Source organism: Myotis lucifugus, unplaced genomic scaffold (genome assembly GCF_000147115.1).
Source record: "Myotis lucifugus unplaced genomic scaffold, Myoluc2.0 scaffold_58, whole genome shotgun sequence".
NCBI classification, from domain to species: Eukaryota; Metazoa; Chordata; class Mammalia; order Chiroptera; family Vespertilionidae; genus Myotis; species Myotis lucifugus.
Genome location: NW_005871106.1, coordinates 6,350,175 through 6,369,478, shown reverse-complemented (window position 1 = coordinate 6,369,478; position 19,304 = coordinate 6,350,175). Strand labels below are relative to the sequence as shown.

At 38.9% G+C, this 19,304-nt stretch overlaps 1 protein-coding gene across 1 annotated transcript in view; it reads left to right on the top strand.

Annotated features, from left to right (window-relative positions):
* SPIRE1 (spire type actin nucleation factor 1) overlaps window positions 1–19,304 on the top strand; it is an 85,361-nt gene that overhangs the window by 54,834 nt on the left and 11,223 nt on the right. The window contains exons 9-12 of the mRNA XM_023754266.1: window positions 6,424–6,596; window positions 14,549–14,639; window positions 16,063–16,205; window positions 18,418–18,591. Of these exons, the coding sequence (XP_023610034.1) occupies window positions 6,424–6,596; window positions 14,549–14,639; window positions 16,063–16,205; window positions 18,418–18,591 (581 nt within the window). The remainder of the gene's footprint in view (window positions 1–6,423; window positions 6,597–14,548; window positions 14,640–16,062; window positions 16,206–18,417; window positions 18,592–19,304) is intronic.

Below are 19,304 nucleotides of genomic sequence, written 5' to 3'. Positions count from 1 at the left end.
GATTTTTTACAGAGAGGAAGGGAGAGAGATAGAGAGTTAGAAACATCGATGTGAGAGACATCGATCAGCTGCCTCCTGCACATCTCCTACCGGGGATGTGCCCGCAACCCAGGTACATGCCCTTGACCGGAATCGAACCTGGGACCCTTCAGTCCGCAGGCCGACGCTCTATCCACTGAGCCAAACCGGTTTCGGCAATAAGTTTATTCTTAAAAAAGTATATTTATTGAGCTTTTTACTGTGTACCGAGCACTGTTCTGAGCACCTTTTCTTTTCTCTCTTTTTTCTCTCTTTTTTTTTTTGTACAAAATTATTTAATCTTCCTAACAGTTCCATGAGGTGTAGGTATCATTATTACCATTTACAGATGAAGTAACGGAAGCACAGAGAGGTTAAGTAACTTGCCCATAATCACACTGGGAGTAAGTGGCAGAGCTGATGTTCAAATTTAGGCATTCTGGCTCCTGAGGCCTCTTTTCAACTACTAGGTTACACTGCCTTCAACAGACAATTATTGACATACTAGAGGCCCAGTGCACGAATTTCATGCACTGGTAGGGTCCCTAGTAGCTGCCGGCTGCCGGTTGCTGGCCAGGGCCTCTCTCCCCCTGGTGGCCGCAGCTGGCCAGGGCCTTCCTCCCTTCCCCCAGCCGGCCCCACCCCCTGGTCGAACTCCCGGTCGAGGGGACAATTTGCATGCTACGCTTTTATTATATAGGATTGTGATGCTGCTAGTTCCTAAATGAGACTTCATATAAAATGTTTCACCTATATACAGAGAGCCAAATTTTCACCCTGAAATAAATTATTTAATAACACATTTATCTTTAAATTTTAAAGATTTTGTATGTTCTGTAAAACTGTTTTTTAAAATGGCTATTTTTTTCTTTTGATGTTATGTTGAAGTAAAAAATTCTGTAGTACTATGGTTCTTTAAAATTTTTGTCTTTATCATGCTTATTTTTAACATGTTCTTTAAAAAGTTATTTTCTTCTTTTAATGTTACTTCATTTGAAGTCTGAGTGATAGAATTGAAACTAAGATTCACAGTTTCATTATATTTTAGATTTTTATTCACTGCCTTCTGCCTTACAGTCTGAAATGTGCCACTCCAGGTCTTCTCGAATTTTCCCCTCTTTTTTGTCCTCCCTGTATGTTTCTAACAGCTGAATTATTTTCTTTTTATTGTTTGTTTTCTTTTTTTCAGCAGTGCGGCCACTTAGCATGTCTTACAGTTTTGACTTGTCAGGTAAAAAAAAAAAATGCTTTCACACCTGACGTGGGTTTTGTGGTTTCTGTGAAATACATTTCATTCATCTGCTTGTTCAAACATGTCAAAAAAGAAAATTGAAAGGCTTCTTCTAAGCTGTGGTCAGTAAAATAATACTTTCTGCTTATACTTTTTAAAAAGTAAAACTGCAATAAATCTGTTGCCTACCAAGGGGTATGGAAGAACCATTACACCACACCTACGGTTATGGACCGTGGCTGCCGATCCTTATGGACTCTCACTCACCCACAGTCTTCTAAAGCAGTGATGTCACAGTCTACAGCAGAACTTTGCTTTAAGAGACTAGAAAAAAACCTTTCAAGAAACAAAGTTTTGACACTGCTTATTCTCTAAAGCATTTAAGTAGCTAAACTGAAAACTGTCAGCTACTTCAGAGAACTGCCGCTTCTCAGTTGATAGACAAGAACTTGTATCTCTCTGCTCCCTGTAGAAAGGCCAAGTCACAAACAGTTCTGAGTGCTCATTAACAGTATGAAAACAGAAAAGCACGGAATGGCTTTGGTTGTAAAATAGGATCCCGGGTTTGTTGTACAAGTTTAGACCCCTCCTGTTAAGTAGACAGGGATTAATAGTGAAACAAACAACTATTAATGAGTAAATGTGACCTGTAAAATCAGTCCTCTTTTTAAACTATATATGAGCGAAGTTTCCAAGCCAACTTAATCCTCGTAAATTATTTTGCAAGTTAGAATTTTTAATTTCGGAAGCTGTCGTTTTGAACATAAAATGAGATAAGATGTTGGGACTAATATTTTCTTCCAGAATTTTCTTTTATATGCCATGGATTTGTTGGCATATATTAAATACAAATTCATATTTAAAGAGCCAGAGAGTTCTAGTATTATATTCTGTTTATGACTATTTACTGAGTATCTTTCAACTGCTAACCTAGTTCCTAACTGTTTTTTAAACTTCTTTTTTATATTTGTAGGTCTCAGACATGACTAATATTTGTGCTTTTAAGAAATTCAAATAAATAATTTACATTCTTCACTTACTTCTTTTGACTGACCACTAAAGAGCTTTTCTATTTTCTTTTATCTGCTTGAAAATTTTTATTTTACCAACCATTTGCAGAGTAACCTTATAAAAAATTTTGTTCTGGAAAATAAACTCAGAAATGTTTTGGAATATATAAGTTACTACCAGTCTCGTAAAAGTTGGCAGTATATATTACAGACACTCTACCGCTTCTAAATATCTACTAAAGATGTTTCCATCAGTTGGACTGTATGAGAGTGGCTGGCTACTTAAACACATTGACTATTGGCTAACACAATTAAGCACAGGTGGACTGGTCTAGACATTATGCATGCCTACACATATTATATATAGGTGTATTTTGGGTTCTTATAGGTTATATGATGGGTTGTGTATTGGGAAGAAAGATATTGGTAGTTGACCTCCTTGATATAAACGAGTAACAAAAAGTTTTTATGTGCTTTCACTGCTCATTGCTATAGTTTACTTCATAATTTAGTGTATATACTTCATGATTTCTACAAGAACGTTTCTTGTGCTACTTTTATGTTTTCATTGTTGCATCTTGACAAATTATAAATGGGCCCTGACTGGGTGGCTTAGCTGGTTGGAGCATTGTCCTATACACCAAAAGGTGGTGGATTCGATTCCCAGTCAGGGCATATACCTAGGTTGCGGGTTCAGTCCCTGGTCAGGGCATATACAGAAGGCAACCAATCGATGTTCTCTCTCACATTGATGTTGCCCTTTCTCTCTCCTTCCTTCCCTCTCTCTAAGATCAATATTTAAAAAATTATAAATGGAAAAGATGGATCCATTCTTTAACCTAATGCCAAGTTGGAAAACTAAGGAGTAAATATTGAAACATGTAAATAATTCCCCTGAACTCAAGTGTAGAATAAGACATAAAGTATATTCTGTTGCTTAGGTATATCTTAGAAATATTAATCCTAGTTGGAAAATTTTAATCTATTCAACATTAATTAAGGTAAGTATAATTTATTTTTGCAATGCAAATATTAAATATGTAATCTGTATCCCAGTTATATTTCCTCCAACTAAGTAAGGCAGCAACTGGGTGTATCTAATACACATAAAGTTATTATAATAAAGTATTCAATATCATGGCCATGCACTGAACCTGAGATATATGACTTTCAAAGCCATATCTAGCATCTTAAATATTTTGTTTAGTTATAAATATCAGTTGTTTTCCTCAAGAAATTCTGTCTTATGTAGAAGTACAAAGTTTTATCTAAGTGTTTGGTTTTCTAACACTAAAGTAATGAGGATTTATTTATTTGAACAGAAGAGTATAAGTAATCAAACTACTTAAAAACATCTCTTAAAAATATGTTTAACTGAGTCTTTTAGAAATATGAAATATGAGATGAAATCACACACAGTATTTAGTCTTATATGTGGAGATCATTCTGAAACCTTACTGTTACATAGCATATTTTTTATTAATCTTATTTATCTCAAAGCCTTCAATTTAGTACAAGATGTTTATTTTAGTAGTTTTAGTCAGTGAACTGTATCAGTCTCATAGCACAGTGTTTAGGCAGTTAGAGAGCTAATGGGTAATTTCTCAAATCCCTGCCTTGAGAGTGAAATGAACTCATGGCAGCCCTTATCACTTAACAGTGTTTCCTAAGCTTCAGTTCAGATACCACCCTCATGATTTTTGCCAGACTTAAGTGCTACCAGGTATTATTTTAAGTTTTTTAAATCTATCATGAATGACTTAAATATCTTAAGCAAAAACATCCATAAAATCATGCATCTGATAAAGTATTTTTTTAAACATTGAAGTAAATATATAACCACTAAAACTGTTTCAGTGTCCCTCCAGGCACTCCTAAGTGGTCTCACCTGACCTGATAGATTGGGAATGTGAGACCTGCCTTGGGAAGCTGACTGCGCTGCGTTCTCACTATACCTCCAATTTGGGAGCCTCGATTGAAATATGGGTAGTTAAGAGGGATGAAAGAGTGTGCAATTTTAACTTTGTGCTTTCTCTTGAAAGACTAACTAGTACAACAACATGAACAATTCCATAGGAAGGGTATGAAATGAGATACACTATAGAATCAGGTTTTTAAAAATATGTATTTCTGCCCTAGCCGGTTTGACTCAGTGGATAAAGCATTGGCCTGCTAACCGAAGGGTCCCTGCTTCGATTCTGGTCAAGGGCACATGCCTGGATTGCAGGTTCAATCCCAGTAGGGGGCATGCAGGAGGTAGCCAATCAGTAATTCTCTTTTATTATTGATGTTTCTATGTCTCTCCTCCTTTTCTCTCTGAAAAAAAAAAAGAAAGAAATTTAAAAATATGTATATATACTTCAAGACCATATTTAAGCACTACCTTTTTTCTTGACTAGGAATTAATCAGCCCAATCATTTCCTCCTTTGCTTTCTAGAAAACTTTGAAATTACTCCTAAGTGTGGCAGCCTACCACTCTCTACACCTCCTTATTAAAGCTGTATTTGAAGACTTTAACCATTATAATGTGTGTAAAAACTAGCTGCTTTTACCCTTTTGTCCCCTTCAGCATACCTCCTTCCCTACTTATTTATTTGTTCTAGCTACTTAATACCTGGAAACATAACAAAAGTAATGCACGTGTTGTCAAAATTTCTATTAGAAATTTTATGTAAACTGGTAAATGATTAATGGATGGTATGTCTGTCTTCTTCCTTCCTTTTTCCTTTCCTCCATCCTTCCTAGCTTACTCAAACCTTTCTTCTAGTTCACAAGGGAGTGTTCTCTGGCCTTCTTGATCTCTCAAAATAAACAGAAATTGTAAATATTAAGTCAGATAATGTTATAGAAGGCTGTACTAGAACACATTTATATACTTAATCTTTCCTGGAAATCCACTTCTTAAACTTCAAGCATATAAATATTATGCGTTGGGGGAAACTACTGATTCTTAATTTTATAATAACCAGTTACAGTGCTTTCCCCTCATAAAGGAGCTTGAAGCATGTCTTTTTAGCTTAGTGTACCCTTACCCCCAACTACAGGGACTTCAGACTGTTCCATGTGCACAGACCTGCTCATGGTGCTGACCTGGAACTTAAATTATACAGTGACTGCTTTTTCCCATCTTTAAATACTCTAATTTGGTAGTTAGTTATTAAACGTTGATGTTTAACAATTCATTTGAAATACTGGGGGAAAGTGGTTCCACTTGCATTGGAGAATTCCAGGCTACAGTGAGAAAAAAAAAAGTGGACTTTAGAATCGGTACTGACTAGGATTCAAGTTTCCGCCACACACCAGCTGTGTGACTGGCTAAATCACTCTGATCCTTAGCTTACTTACTTGCTAATGTAGATACAAATCGGTGTTATTAATTGCTTACATTCATGGTGAACTGCCTGTAATACACACAGCATTAAGTATTTTATATACTAGTACAGTTGTTAACTTATTTAATCCTCACAACAAACTCATGTCTGTTGTTAGCCCATTTTATAGATGAGGTAACAGGAGGTTAGGTAACTAGCAGCAGAGCTTGACTTTGAGCAGAGCCATCTGCATCTTACTGTACTGTATACTCTGTGCTCTGCTCTGTACCCTGCATTTCTTTAATTTGTTACGTTGCTTTCCCATCCAGATTGGAGCGCTGAATAAACTAAGTCAGCTTTATCAGAGGGATTGTATCCCAGATTCTTTGTGTTCATGTTTATATGAATATGGGTTATTAGCTATTTTAAATCAAGCGATGTTCATACCTGACAACCGTACACTTACTTAGGCTTCATGCATGCCATCACTTTGATCCACCCATCACTAGCTCTTTTAGAGTCTGTAAAGTAAAACTAGCCTTTCTGAGCCTCCGGAAAATGAAGAAGTTGAGTCAGTTATCTGTAGAACTTCTCTTAGCTCTAAATTTTAACCTATAAATGTGAATATATCATTAGTTAAAGGTTTTCTTCAGTTGAATTCGACAGTTAATATCTAACAAAAATGTTTTGTATACATAGGTGTATCAAGCTGCTGTGCTGTATTTGTGTGACATGGGAATGCTATGTCACTGGTGTGTGTTTCTGAGTGCAGGTACTTGGGGAAGTGTGTTTTGTCCACTGATTACCTTTCTTAGCTCAAGAAAAGGTGAGCTTTCTTCTTTCTCTTACCAGATGTAACTACCCCTGAATCTCCAAAGAGCACTGCGGAATCATCAGTGGTGAATGGAGGTTTAACATCACAAAGAAAAGAAAATGGGCTAAATGCTGCGCAGCAGGTGCCTGTGCAGCGGAAGAGGCTCCTGAAAGCTCCGACTCTGTCTGAACTGGACAGCTCTGACTCCGAGGTGAGGTTCCGCGAGGCCCTGGTTCACAAAGCTTGACTCCGAGTTCAGGATGCTAACACTCGCTGACCTCCCCATTTTTCAAGCAATAAAGTTAGGATTAAAATTGATTGGTTTAGCAGGAAATAAAACAGAGGATTATTCGCTGTCACTTAGTAAAGATCAACATAATGACCATAGTATGTAGAATAAGTTTTAAAATATTGATACAGTCTTAGATTACGATGGGGTTAAAATAAGTCAACAATTATTAGACTTACATCATCTTAAATACCTTTTATATGGAGGAAGGGAAAAGAAAGACATATTTCCACTAAAAACACTTAACACTGTAGAACAATCATCCATTTACTTCTCTCGCTGAAATACGCACACACTGACACATCCCCACTGAAGGTTGTCCTTTCTGTGATAACATCAGGCAGGCCTCGGAAAGAAAACTGCCAGTGTTCTCCAGAGTTCATCATTCACTGCTGCCCTCTGGGCAAGATCTAACATCCTTGTTTTTAAGAAACAGGAAGGATGCTGTTGCTGATGCTTCCCACATCTCTCAGTCCTATCTGCAGCATCAGTATTGTATATCTCCTCTGCTCCATCCTCAAAACCGACATGTGTAAAATGAAATCATAATCTTGCCCCCCTTCCTCCTGGCCCCACCCCCCGGACCCCCCACCACACCAACAACACACACAGCCAGCTTCTCATCTTCTGTTTGCTAATGTTGTTGCTGGCTCTACCCTCTCCACATTCATCCAGGGTAGAATTTAAGGCGTTATTCTTTAATTCCCCTCTCATCAGTCTCCACCCCTAACCCAGAAGATACCAATAATAACAATTTTGTTACTAAATGTTTTTCAAACATTAAAAATAATAAAGAACTATCCTTACTGCTGCCTGACTTCAGTGCACACTGTCACAAATGCTGTCTCTCTTCAGGCCCCTCTTACCTTCCTCCTTCCTAGCCTTCCCAATTCCATCTGACATCCCTCCTGCTTGACACCTTTTGAAGGCTCCTCGCCACTTACAGGATTAAGTTCATGTCCCCAAATAAGCCTGGTGATCTGATGCCTGTGCCACCACTCCCTGCCTCAGTCTACACTTCAGCCACACTCAGCCATTTGTTCTTCCCTGCACATTCCCTCCTTCCTCAGCTCTGTGCTTAGTGTGTCTGCAGTCTACCCTCATTCCTAACTCCTGTTTATCCTTTAACTGTCAGCACATACCTTGCCTTCTCTTTTTCCCGACACCCCTAACCGATTAGGCCCCCCTTCTCTGTGGTTCCAATAATAATCATCCCTTCTCTCTGTTACGTAAGGTGACTTAACACTGTAGTATCATAACCCATGTATTTCTCTCTCCCACCAGAGGGCAAGCTCCCTCAGAAGAGGGACTGTGCTGAATTCACTTTATATCCTCAGTTCTTAACACCCAGTAGACACTCGCATATTGAGATAAATTCATACTAACCTGTGAGAACAGCAATTGAAATTAAAAGACTGTCTAGCTCTGTACTGTTCACTATAGTAACCACTAATCGCTGTGACTGTTGAAATTTAAAATGTATTAAAATTAAGTAAATTTAAAACTCTCCAGTTCCAGTTCTTAAGTGCTCAGTGGCCACATGTGGCTGGTGGTGGCCATACTGGATGGCACAGACCACAGTGCCACCCTCAGCGGAGCTCTGTGGGACAGCACTGGTCTGAAGGACAAGGGGTGCTCCTCCTTCACCTACTGACCCATTTTTAACAACTTTTCTTTTCCTCCTCCACTCATCTCTTGAGGCAAGGCTATGTACCTGGCCATCATAAGATAAATGGGCAGCCTCTACAGTCTTCTCGGTTGTCCTTTTTTTGAAGATCTGCTAGCGTCCCAAATCCAAATCTTGAGATGATTTGCTAGATACAATTCTTTTAACCAGAGGGAGGCCATTTTTGAGCATCTACTCATCATCAGTTCAAATATGAAGCAAGAAATGAGGTGCTGATTTTATGCATATAGGCATAACCCATGGACACAGACAGTGGGGTGATGAGGGCCTGGGGTGGGGGGCGGGAGTGGACTGGAGGGAGTGGGGGGAGAGAAGGGGGACATAGGTAATACTTTTAACAATAAAAATTAGAAAGCAAGAAGGTGCTGAAAAGAGATGTGTTAGAGCGGGGTTTCAGCTAACTCAGACCGTTGTTGCTGGCTGCTGAGTTAAGCCTGGATGAGCCATGGTTTCTTAGTCAGTGGTAGTGGAAGTCTCAGACTCATGGAACAAGTGAATGTTCTTAGACACTGGCCTGGAACTAAGCATTTTCTCCCTTCCTCTTCAAATTAAAATTGATATTTTTAAGTACTAAAGATAGACTAGTCAAAAGTGTACTAAATGAACATACTTATTATGTTCCTTTCTTCTGAATATAGAATTTTAAAACTTCTAAATATAATTTTAAAATATCTAAATGTTAAACTTTAACATTTAGAAAACACAGATCCCTCCCTTTTTCTCTGAGATTCGACAGTCTGTTGAGATCTCTTAAGACTTATCTGGCAGCTTTGTACATTTAAATAATAATAGTTAAATAATAAATAATAAGCATTAACTGCAAGCTTTTGAAAGTTCCCTAGTTATTAAACTTGGCCATTTGTTAAACTTGGCCCCAGAAACCACTTTCGACCTTAGAAATAGGTTATCTAACCTGTCATTTTGCCAGAAGTAGAACTAACCCGTGGTTTTTATTAAAAAAAATATATATATATATCATGAGCATTTCCCCATCTCATTAAATAACCTTTTCCAACATGATGCCTAATATCTGTGTGGTATTCCTTCATAATAGTTTACCATATTTTATTTAACCAGTCCCTTATTTGGGAATTATAAATAACAAAACTATTGTAACTATGCTACATTTTTGCTTTGAACTGTTTCTCAAACTATTTCTAGAAATATGTTTTGGTCAGCATCCCCACATTTTTTTCTGTCTCCTACAAACTGGCTTGTATTTACCCCACCTGCCCTAGGACAGGTTGGCTGTTCATAGTGGGAGAATTCAAATCCGTAAAGAAGAGGAGGGTGAAAGGTGTGGACATACCTCTGAGTTCTGTGAAATTAGGCTTTAAAAATGTTTCTTGGGAAGGTGGGCTGAAGTATGTGAGGCAGGGGGCTGATTTCTGCTGTTTAAATCAGGGTAGCACCCACCTCATAATTATTTGGAAAGTGCTGTAATGACTTTTTTTTTTTTTCGTTTCCTAAGAAAAACTCTTGACTTTTATTTCCTTTTGACCTTCCATAAGCAGAAGGAGGTCATGCTAGTTGTTTGATAGCTTTTCTGGAGATTTGTATGACTCTGAGGTTGAAGATTTGTTTACATGGCTTGATTTGTTTTTCATGGTATCAAGAGCGTGGAGGTCACTGTCCCAGCCTTCTTTGTTTGAACCGTGTGGTTTACACAGTCTTGTTTTCTTCTGTTCTTCGATAAGATCCTTTGAATTGTAACTTGTTTGAAACTAATGCTTTCAGCAGTAGGTTTTAGGTGAGGCCAATTTTTAGTGAATGGCTAATTCTTAAAGTCACCTTAACTAAGTAGGTCTAAGAATTTTCATTAACTATTTGTCTTACATAATCATAGATTACTATATTAACCTGATTTTCTTCTATATTTAAAAGTATTTATCAGTTTACTATAGATATTATGGAAATAAATTGCCTTATAGTTAATGTGTATTCCCAATCATAGAGTAGATAATAAATTTTTTATGAATAAGTATTGTACTTCATTTTGGTATAGTATAAACCAATAAGATCTTTTCTCACTGGTAATGGAAATTTAAATTTTATTTGGCACAATGTAGACACTTTTCTACAATCATGGCATTTCATGGAATGTTTATTTTCATCCATTTATTCAAAAAATGTTTATTCATTATATACTAAGTGATGGATTTGATACTAGGTAATAGCAATGAGTAAGACACATGGCCTCTAGCCTCGTGGGGTTCCCAGTCTATTACTGTTATAAATGTGTTAAATATCCCCCTAATAAAAATATTAACCACCATTTATTATAGACCAGGTAATGTGTTAAGCTTTTAGAATGCAGTATCTCATTTGATCTTTCCAATAATACTAGGCAAGATGGTATTATATACCCTCTTATTTTAAAAAATATATATTTTTATTGATTTTTAGATAGAGAGGAAGGAAGAGAGAGAGAGAGAAACATCAATGTGAGAGAGAAACATCGATCTGCTGCCTCCTGCTGTATGCCCTCCACTGGGGATCGAGCCCACAACCCGGACATGTGCCCTGACCGGGAACCAAACCGGCACCTTTTGGTGCACAGGACAGTGCCCAACCAACTGAGCAGCACTGGCCAGGGCAATATATACCCTCTTCTAAAAATGATGAAACTAAGAGTTCTGTTCAAGATGGGTAGAGTAGGTAAGTGCTGTACTTGCCTCCTCCCATGACCACATCAAAATTACAACTAAACTGCCCTGGCTGGTGAGTTCAGTAGTTAGAGTGCCGGTACCTCCAAGCCCAGCACGAGTGGCATCCATCTGGACATCCCTTTGTAGCTCACACCATGTGGCCCCAGGCAAGGCACGGGCAGTGGCTAATTTTGGCCTCCACCACCCAAGAGGCCCCAGAACCATTGCACCCAGTGGTCAGCTTCCAGACCACAACCAGAGCATCACACAACCACCTCAACAAACACCACACCCAAATGGCAGATTCGCCGGCATCAGGGCCCCGCTAAAGTGAATCTAGCTCCATAGGGTCAGCCCCTGCACAGCTGCTCCTTCACTACAGTCATGGCCAGTCCTCACAACCAATCAGCCTGAGGATCAATCCCTTCCATTGACATGCCTCAAGGCTCAACTACAGTAAAGGGGCACATACACCCCACATGAGGGACCCAGCTGGAGACGCGGCTCAGGTGACGAGGGAGACTGTGCTACTGGGCCCATAGAACACCTACTACATAAGGCCTCTCTACCAAGACCAGGAGATGTTGCAGCTCTACCTAATGCATAGAACAACCACAGGGAGGCTGTCACAGTGAGGAGACAAACACGTCCCAAATGAAGAACAGAGCAAAACTCCAGAAAAAGAACCAAAAAAATGGAGACAAGCAATCTGTCAGATGCAGAATTCAAAACATTGGTTTTAAGGATGTTCAGTTAACTTAGAGGAAGAGTATATGAATTTAGTGAGAATTTTAACAAAGAGATAGGAAACCAAAAAATGGAGATAGAAAACTTAAAAAAGAATCAGTCAGAAGTGAAGAACACAATAACAAATGAAGAATAATATATTAGAGGGAATCAATGGTAGATTAAATGAAGCAGAGGATCGAATCAGTGATTTGGAAAGTGAGGTGGCAGAAAACACCCAATTAGAACAGCAAAAAAGAAATTTAAAAAAATGAGGATAGTTTAAAGGGCCTCTAGAACAGCGGTTCTCAACCTTCCGAATGCCGTGACCCTTTAATACAGTTCCTCATGTTGTGGTGACCCCCAACCATAAAATTATTTTCGTTGCTACTTCATAACTAATTTTGCTACTGTTATGAATTGTAATGTAAATATCTGATATGCAGGATGTATTTTCATTGTTACAAATTGAACATAATTAAAGCATAGTGATTAATCACAAAAACAATATGTAATTATATATGTGTTTTCCGATGGTCTTAGGCGACCCCTGTGAAAGGGTCGTTCGACCCCCAAAGGGGTCGCGGCCCACAGGTTGAGAACCGCTGCTCTAGAATAATATTGAACTTAGTAACATTTGTATCATAGGGGTACCAGAAGTAGAAAAGAAAGATCAAGGAATTGAAAACCTATTTAAAGAAAACTTCCCTACCTATCAAAGGAAATAGATATACAAGTCCAGGAAGCAGAGAGAGTCCCATGCAAGATGAAGCCAAACGGGCTCACCCCAAGGCACATCATAATTAAAATGGTAAAGGTTGCCCTGGCCAGTGTAGCTCAGTGCTTGGAGCATTATCCCATGCACTGGAATGTCATGGATTAAATTCCTGGCCAGGGCACATGCCTAGGTTACCAGTTCGATCCCCAGTTTGTGCGCATATGGCGCTGTTCAATGTGTCTCTCTTACCATTGATATTTCTCTCTCTCTTCCTTTGTCCCTCTCTAAAAATCAATTTTAAAAAAATGGCAAAGGTTAAAGACAAGGATCTTAAAAGCAGCAAGAGAAAAGCAATGTTACCTACAAGGGGACTCCCCTAAGACTGTCAGCTAATTTGTCAACAGAAAATGTGCAGGCCAGAAGGGATTGGCATGAAATATTCAAAGAAGGAACTTACAACTAAGATTACTCTACCCAGCAAAGCTATCATTTAAAATTAAAAGAGAGATAAAGATTTTCCCAGACAAGAAAAAGCTAAGGGAGTTCATCAGCACCAAACCAGTATTACAGAAATGTTAAAGGGACTTCTTGGAGGAGGAGAGGAAAGGGGAGCATGAGGAGTTAAAAGAGGAATAAAAAATATAAATAATCAAATACAATTACTACATATCTGTCAGCAATTACTTTAGATGTAAATGGATTAAAGCATTTAATCAAAAGGTGTAAGGTGGCTGAATGGATAAAAAAATACACACCTTACATATGCTGTGTACAAGAGATTCACTTCAGATGACACACACAGACTGACAGTAAAGGAATGGAAAAAGATATTTCATGAAAATGGAAAAAAACAAACAAAAAACCTGGGGTAGCAATACTTATAACCAGACAAAATAAACTTTAAAACAAAGACTATAACAAGAGACAAAGAGGGACCCAGCAGTTTCACTTCTTGGTATTTATCTGAAGAAACCCAAAACTCTAATATGAAAAGACATATATACCCACATGTTCATTGCCACATTATTTACAATAGCCAAAATATGTAAGCAAGCTAAGTATCCATCAGTAGATGAATGGATAAAGAAGTGGTACATATATACAATGGAGTCTGACTCAGCCCCACAAAAGAAGGAAATCTTGCCATCTGCAACAGTGTGGATGGACCTAGAGGTATTGTGCTCAGGAAAATAAGTCAGACAGAGGAAGACAAATGCCATGTGGTGTCACTTACATGTGGACTCAGAAAAACAAACGACCAAACAAAAAGAAAATCAAACTCATAGATACAGAGAACACTTTATTTTATTTTAATATATTTTATTGATTTTTTTACAGAGAGGAAGGGAGAGAGAGATAAAGAGTTAGAAACATCGATGAGAGAGAAACATCGATCAGCTGCCTCCTACACACCCCCTACTGGGGATGTGCCCGCAACCAAGGTACATGCCCTTGACCGTAATGGAACCTGGGACCTTTCAGTCTGCAGGCTGAAGCTCTATCCACTGAGCCAAACCCGGTAGGGCTACAGAGAACATTTTAATGGTTGCCAGGTGAGAAGCAGGTTGAGGGCTGGGTGAAAAAAGTAAGGGGTTAAGAAATACAAATTGATAGTTACAAAGTCACAGGGATGTAAAGTACAGTATAGGGAATATAGTCAATAATATTGTAATAACTATGTATAATGCCTGGTGGGTACTAGATTTATCGGGGTGATCACTTCATAAGTTATAAATCTAATTACTGTGTTGTACACCTGAATCTAATATGATATTGTATGTCAACTGTAATTGAAAAATAAAAATTTATTTTAAAAAAAACAAATGATGACATTAAGATAAGAAGCTTGCAAAATGTCACATCACTCTAATAAGGGACAAAGCTGGGACACAAACCCAAAATATCTAATTTTAGATCCTGTCTAGTTCATCTTCTACTTCCTTTGATTTTTTTTTTTTACATTATAATTTGGTGTCTCGTGTTAAAATAAATATTTAATAGCAAAATGTTATTACTTAGCAGGAGAGCACTAACAGTAAAATGTTATTAATTAGTCTAGGGAATCTCACTATTTCTCTGTTCTTTCCTTTCCCAGGAAGAGACTCTGCACAAGTCAGCCAGCAGCAGCAGTGTGTCTCCCTCCTTCCTTGAAGATCCATTCCTGGAGGCTGTGTCCACAAGGAAGAGTAAGTATTTGTGGCACAAAGAACTAGCATCAGACAGCTTAAAAACACACTTGTCCTCGAGTAGGGGATCCCAAAGTGCCTTGTAATTATTTGGGGTATAAAGAACTAAGCCTGGAACTTCACTAGTCAAAAACAAAAATATTCAGTATATTCCTAGAGTGACATTTAAGGTAAGGCTAAACTAATAGCAGGATTCAGGTTTTTAACTTAGATCAGTCACCTTTGGGTTTACAGATAACAGTTCTAGGAAATAAGTCAGTTGTCTGTGTGTGTTTTTTATATTAATTACCTCCTTGCCTGAATTTACGCAAGAAGTCCAATAATCACACTTGTTATTACCCTCCACACACATATACACATGTTCCATATCTATATATTCATACCCACAGGACATGTGTAAATAGTAAAAGCAATTTATAATTTTAGAATAGAAGGTTAAGTGACTTCTAAATGCTTTTATTACATTTTTATTTATAAGATTTTATAAAGGATTAAAATTTTTATATTAAGGAAGAAGATTCTGGGAAGATGGAGGGAGTAGGTAGCTCCAGACAACAGTTGCTCTGGCAGACTTTGCTCTCTTTTGGAACTCTCGAGTCTGTTGAAGGCTTGCAACTTCCAGGGGAAGATTTGGGTAGTAAATTGTGGTTAATTCTAGTCAGCTATCAGCATAGAACCAGCTACTCATCCTCTACGCCCAGCCCCTGGCAGACCGTTGTGTGCTGCTTCTTCTGGAGCAGCTTGCACAAAGCTCGCGTTAGCCAGGGTGGACCAAAAGGACCTGTCACCAAGTGCTGTGCCTGGTGGCTGCCTCTGGCTCCAGAGGTGGGCAGCCATTGTTGCGTTCCTGCTAGCTACCCTCTGCCAGCTCCAGGGACTCCCAAAGCTTCTAAAGGCCGGCACCCCCTTCTTTCATTTTTCTGTTTTTTTCCCCCTTTGAGAGCCAGACATTATACATTAGGACATTCAAAAGCAGCTGCATATCAGGGAAAATTAGAGAGTGGCTATGCATGCCAAGGAAGGAAGACTAGAACTTTGTTAATGTCGCTCTGTAAAGTGCATGATTGTTTAACCACTATGCTGTATATCTGAAACTAACACAGAATAATATTGGAAAATAAAAATATTTTTTAAAGCATTTTGGTTTGATTTGGGAGACTTTTAGATATACAAAATGCGCATTTTACATGATTTGTTGAATAATGCCTGAACTCTTTAATTGCAAAATTCTGTGGAAAACAACATGAGGGCATTTGTATGTACAGATTTGAGACTGTACTTATATTGTATTTCTAGGTAGGAATTTGAATATTTTTTGCTTTTTCCTTGCAATTTCTGTAGCAAGTTTATCTTGCAAAGATTCTTCTATAACAGCCCTCACAGTAAGAAAATTCATTTTAACTTAGTTAATTCATTTCTCTAGCACCTCCGAAATTCTTGCCCATATCATCAACCCCCCAGCCAGAGAGACGGCAGCCTCCCCAGAGACGGCATTCCATTGAAAAGGAAACGCCCACCAACGTGAGACAGTTTCTGCCACCGTCCAAGCAGAGCTCCCGGTCTCTTGTAAGTAACGGAAACACTGCATAGTAACTGCAGGGTCAGGTAGGGGACCTAGAATCGTTAGCTTTCTTGAGATGATGATTAGGAGAAAAAACTTCCAAAGGTTAGAACGAACTTTAAATAACCTGTTTTTAGTACCTAAAGAAAACCAACCCTAACAGCAACCTAAATGAAAGCTGGCCATTCTCTGTTCATTTAAAGTACCTTTTTGCCCCCCAGAAGACATCCATGGTTGAAAGTATGAATTGTTAAAGAAATGTTTTCTTCCTTTCAAAAGATATTAATCTACTTAAAAATTGTTAAAACTAATAATGAAAACAACAAAGTTTAGCTACAGTAGACTAGTTTATTAAGCACAAGTACCAGGAGAAAACTTTGATTCACTGAAAGCCATTATTCACTGTTTCCAAGTATATTTTGGAGCCAAAGCTGCTGTTTGGACTGGTTGACAGTTTTTGCTGTTTTCCAGAGACTTGGATTCATGTAGGGGCCTCTCGTTTCTCAGAACAGTGGGACGTGGGACACAAGGCCCTGCCAGGAAGAGTAGATCACCAGCCAAAGGAGGTCTGCAGAGATTCTTTCGTAGTCCCACTTAACTTCAGAAATGTGTGCAGGCAAGGTGCAAGGCTTCAGTCAGTAGTCCCACTGGCAACCCAGCATCTAACGTTTTTTTCAGATACTCATGAATAAACTGGAATATGCTTAGTCCATATTTTTAGGCTGTGATGTATCATTCCAAGTAGAGGAATAGAGTGTGGTTATTGTGAAGATACTAAGTTTGAACAGAGCTTACAATGTTGAAATTTGATCAGTCATCTCTGCTCCCAAACGATACAACTAAAGAATTAATGATTTTATGGCAATTCTTGACAGAATTCCTCTTAAATAGTCACCAAAACACTGATATTTGATTAAATATAGCAGGAAAACAGAACTCTACCTAGACAGGTTCAAACTTTAAAATCTGAAGACTTTCGTTAATATGAACAAGTTACTGCTTTAGCAAAATATACAGTTACTGTCACAACTTAAAAAACATGTAAGAGGGAAGTCCTTAGTGGTTATTTTTTACAAGTCTGATAATTAGGCGATTCTTCTGTTCACATGGCTTTTCCTAGAAGCCAGTTTATCCTGTAGGTGTGTCCCTGCCTTGTGATCATATCATAAGACATCATTGTTGAAGTTAGACTTAAATTTTAAAATTATCAATCAACCATCAGATCAACTATGAAGGAGTTTCAGGTAGTAATAACAGCTTTGCCAAGAAAGACTATCAGTCCACATCAAGAGCCCATGAAGTATACTTCCTGGCAAAGGGGAACTCTCAGAGTGTGGTGGCCGGGCTGTGAGTTGGGTTTTTCTGTGGGGAAAAGAGCAAAGTAAAACCAGTCTGCAATCACTAAGGGTCTCAGTGAAAGTCATTGCATTGGGTGCTCAGGTTCCACACAGAACTACATTCCCTCTAAGAACCTCTACGCACCAGCTGAGACGAAATAACATCCGGGTCAAGTAATGACTTTTCTTGCTGGTAGCTTATCTCAGGAAATCCATCAAGTCGCACTTCTGTGTGTAGTACCCTCTAGCTTGATAAGTATTGTTTTTAAAGTATGCTCATTTAAAATCTTAGCTATATTTTGGAAACAATCATTGTGTATTTCTAATCCCTCTACTGAAAATGGCAGAAATGTCTTTGTTGTTATTATTTTTATTGTATCTCCCTCCCTTTCCTTAGGATGTATTAAAATGTAATTTTTTTGTCCATCATTGGTCAAATGATTGAAGGTGATTGCCCATCTAAACGAAAGGCTGCTTGTCTTGAGAGCCTTCCCCAGGGGAGCAACACTCCCACACTCTCTCCAGCACAGCTGGCACAGCGGCAGTTGCCCCGTCCTGCATCCCAGCGAGCCTGGTTTAGGAAACTCAGTGTTCACCAGACAACCTGTTAGGAAATTTGAAGTTCAGGTCTTTGCTGTATAAACTTTGAGATTCTCTAGGATTGACTTCGTGATTTGATTGCCGACTTACACATGTGGGCGCAGATGTTGGTGTGGACACACGCATGGAATCTACCATTAACATCCTTTGTGGTGGTTTTGTTTTGTTCTGTTTTTCTTTCATGCTCTGTAATCACTATTTGTAGGTCATTCACGTTCAGCATTATTTTCTCCTTTTCTTTTCCCCCTGCCATTTTCTTTTCCCCTTATCTGTTGTTCAGGTTCCTAGGATAACCAGTGTATGGCCGTGGACGCCTTTCCGACCACTTTTTTCTACCATACAAACAGCTTCTCTGCTCAGCTCTCATCCTTTTGAAGCAGCCATGTTTGGGGTAGCAGGGGCTATGTATTATCTATGTGAGAGAGCTCTTACCAGCAGGTGGAAATCCTCAAAGGTTGGCCTCTTTCTGCTGGTTCTGGGAATTATTTTGCTCTATCTCTGACAGCAATACCTGAACTCCTGCACTCTGCAAGAATTAACAGCGTAGATGGGCACTTTGCTTCTGATCATTGATTCCAATCATTTGTAGGATGCATAGATCACACTATGATCTCAGTTGAGAGGAAAATAACTTTGAAAGGACAACAAACTCAAAATGCAGCATCAGATTCGAGGGACCTGTGAGTGTTTGTCTCTTGGAGTGACCCAGTTTTATAGCAGGAGGAATGCTGCCCCCGTCTCCAGGGGCAGGAGCCCCCTGAGAGCCTGTGCTTTCACCCAGGGCCTCGCTGCCATCCGAGGAGAGTCTGCCTCCCACAGAGCCCTGTCACTGCCTGTGTCCCACACTCCCTGCCCCCCATCGCACGTGTTCCCCTGACCTCAGACTCTCCTCGTCCCCAGCACCGTTCACACAGCTGTGTTGTGATGGTCAGGCTGTTATATGGGTTTTATGATAGCCCCCTTCTCTGTAAAGAGAAACTTTAAGTTTCCTTTTTATTGCTCTGGTTATTTTAGCTATTTTAAGTAATCTTGCATTTTATTATTATTTTTGAGGTTTTCATAGAGTGTATTTTTAAAAGAAAGTACAATCATTTCCAAACCCCAGTGAAATGAAAAGCCTGGGACCTCGTGAGGCTTCCCCACCCAGTGTGATGCCTGCTGCTGACC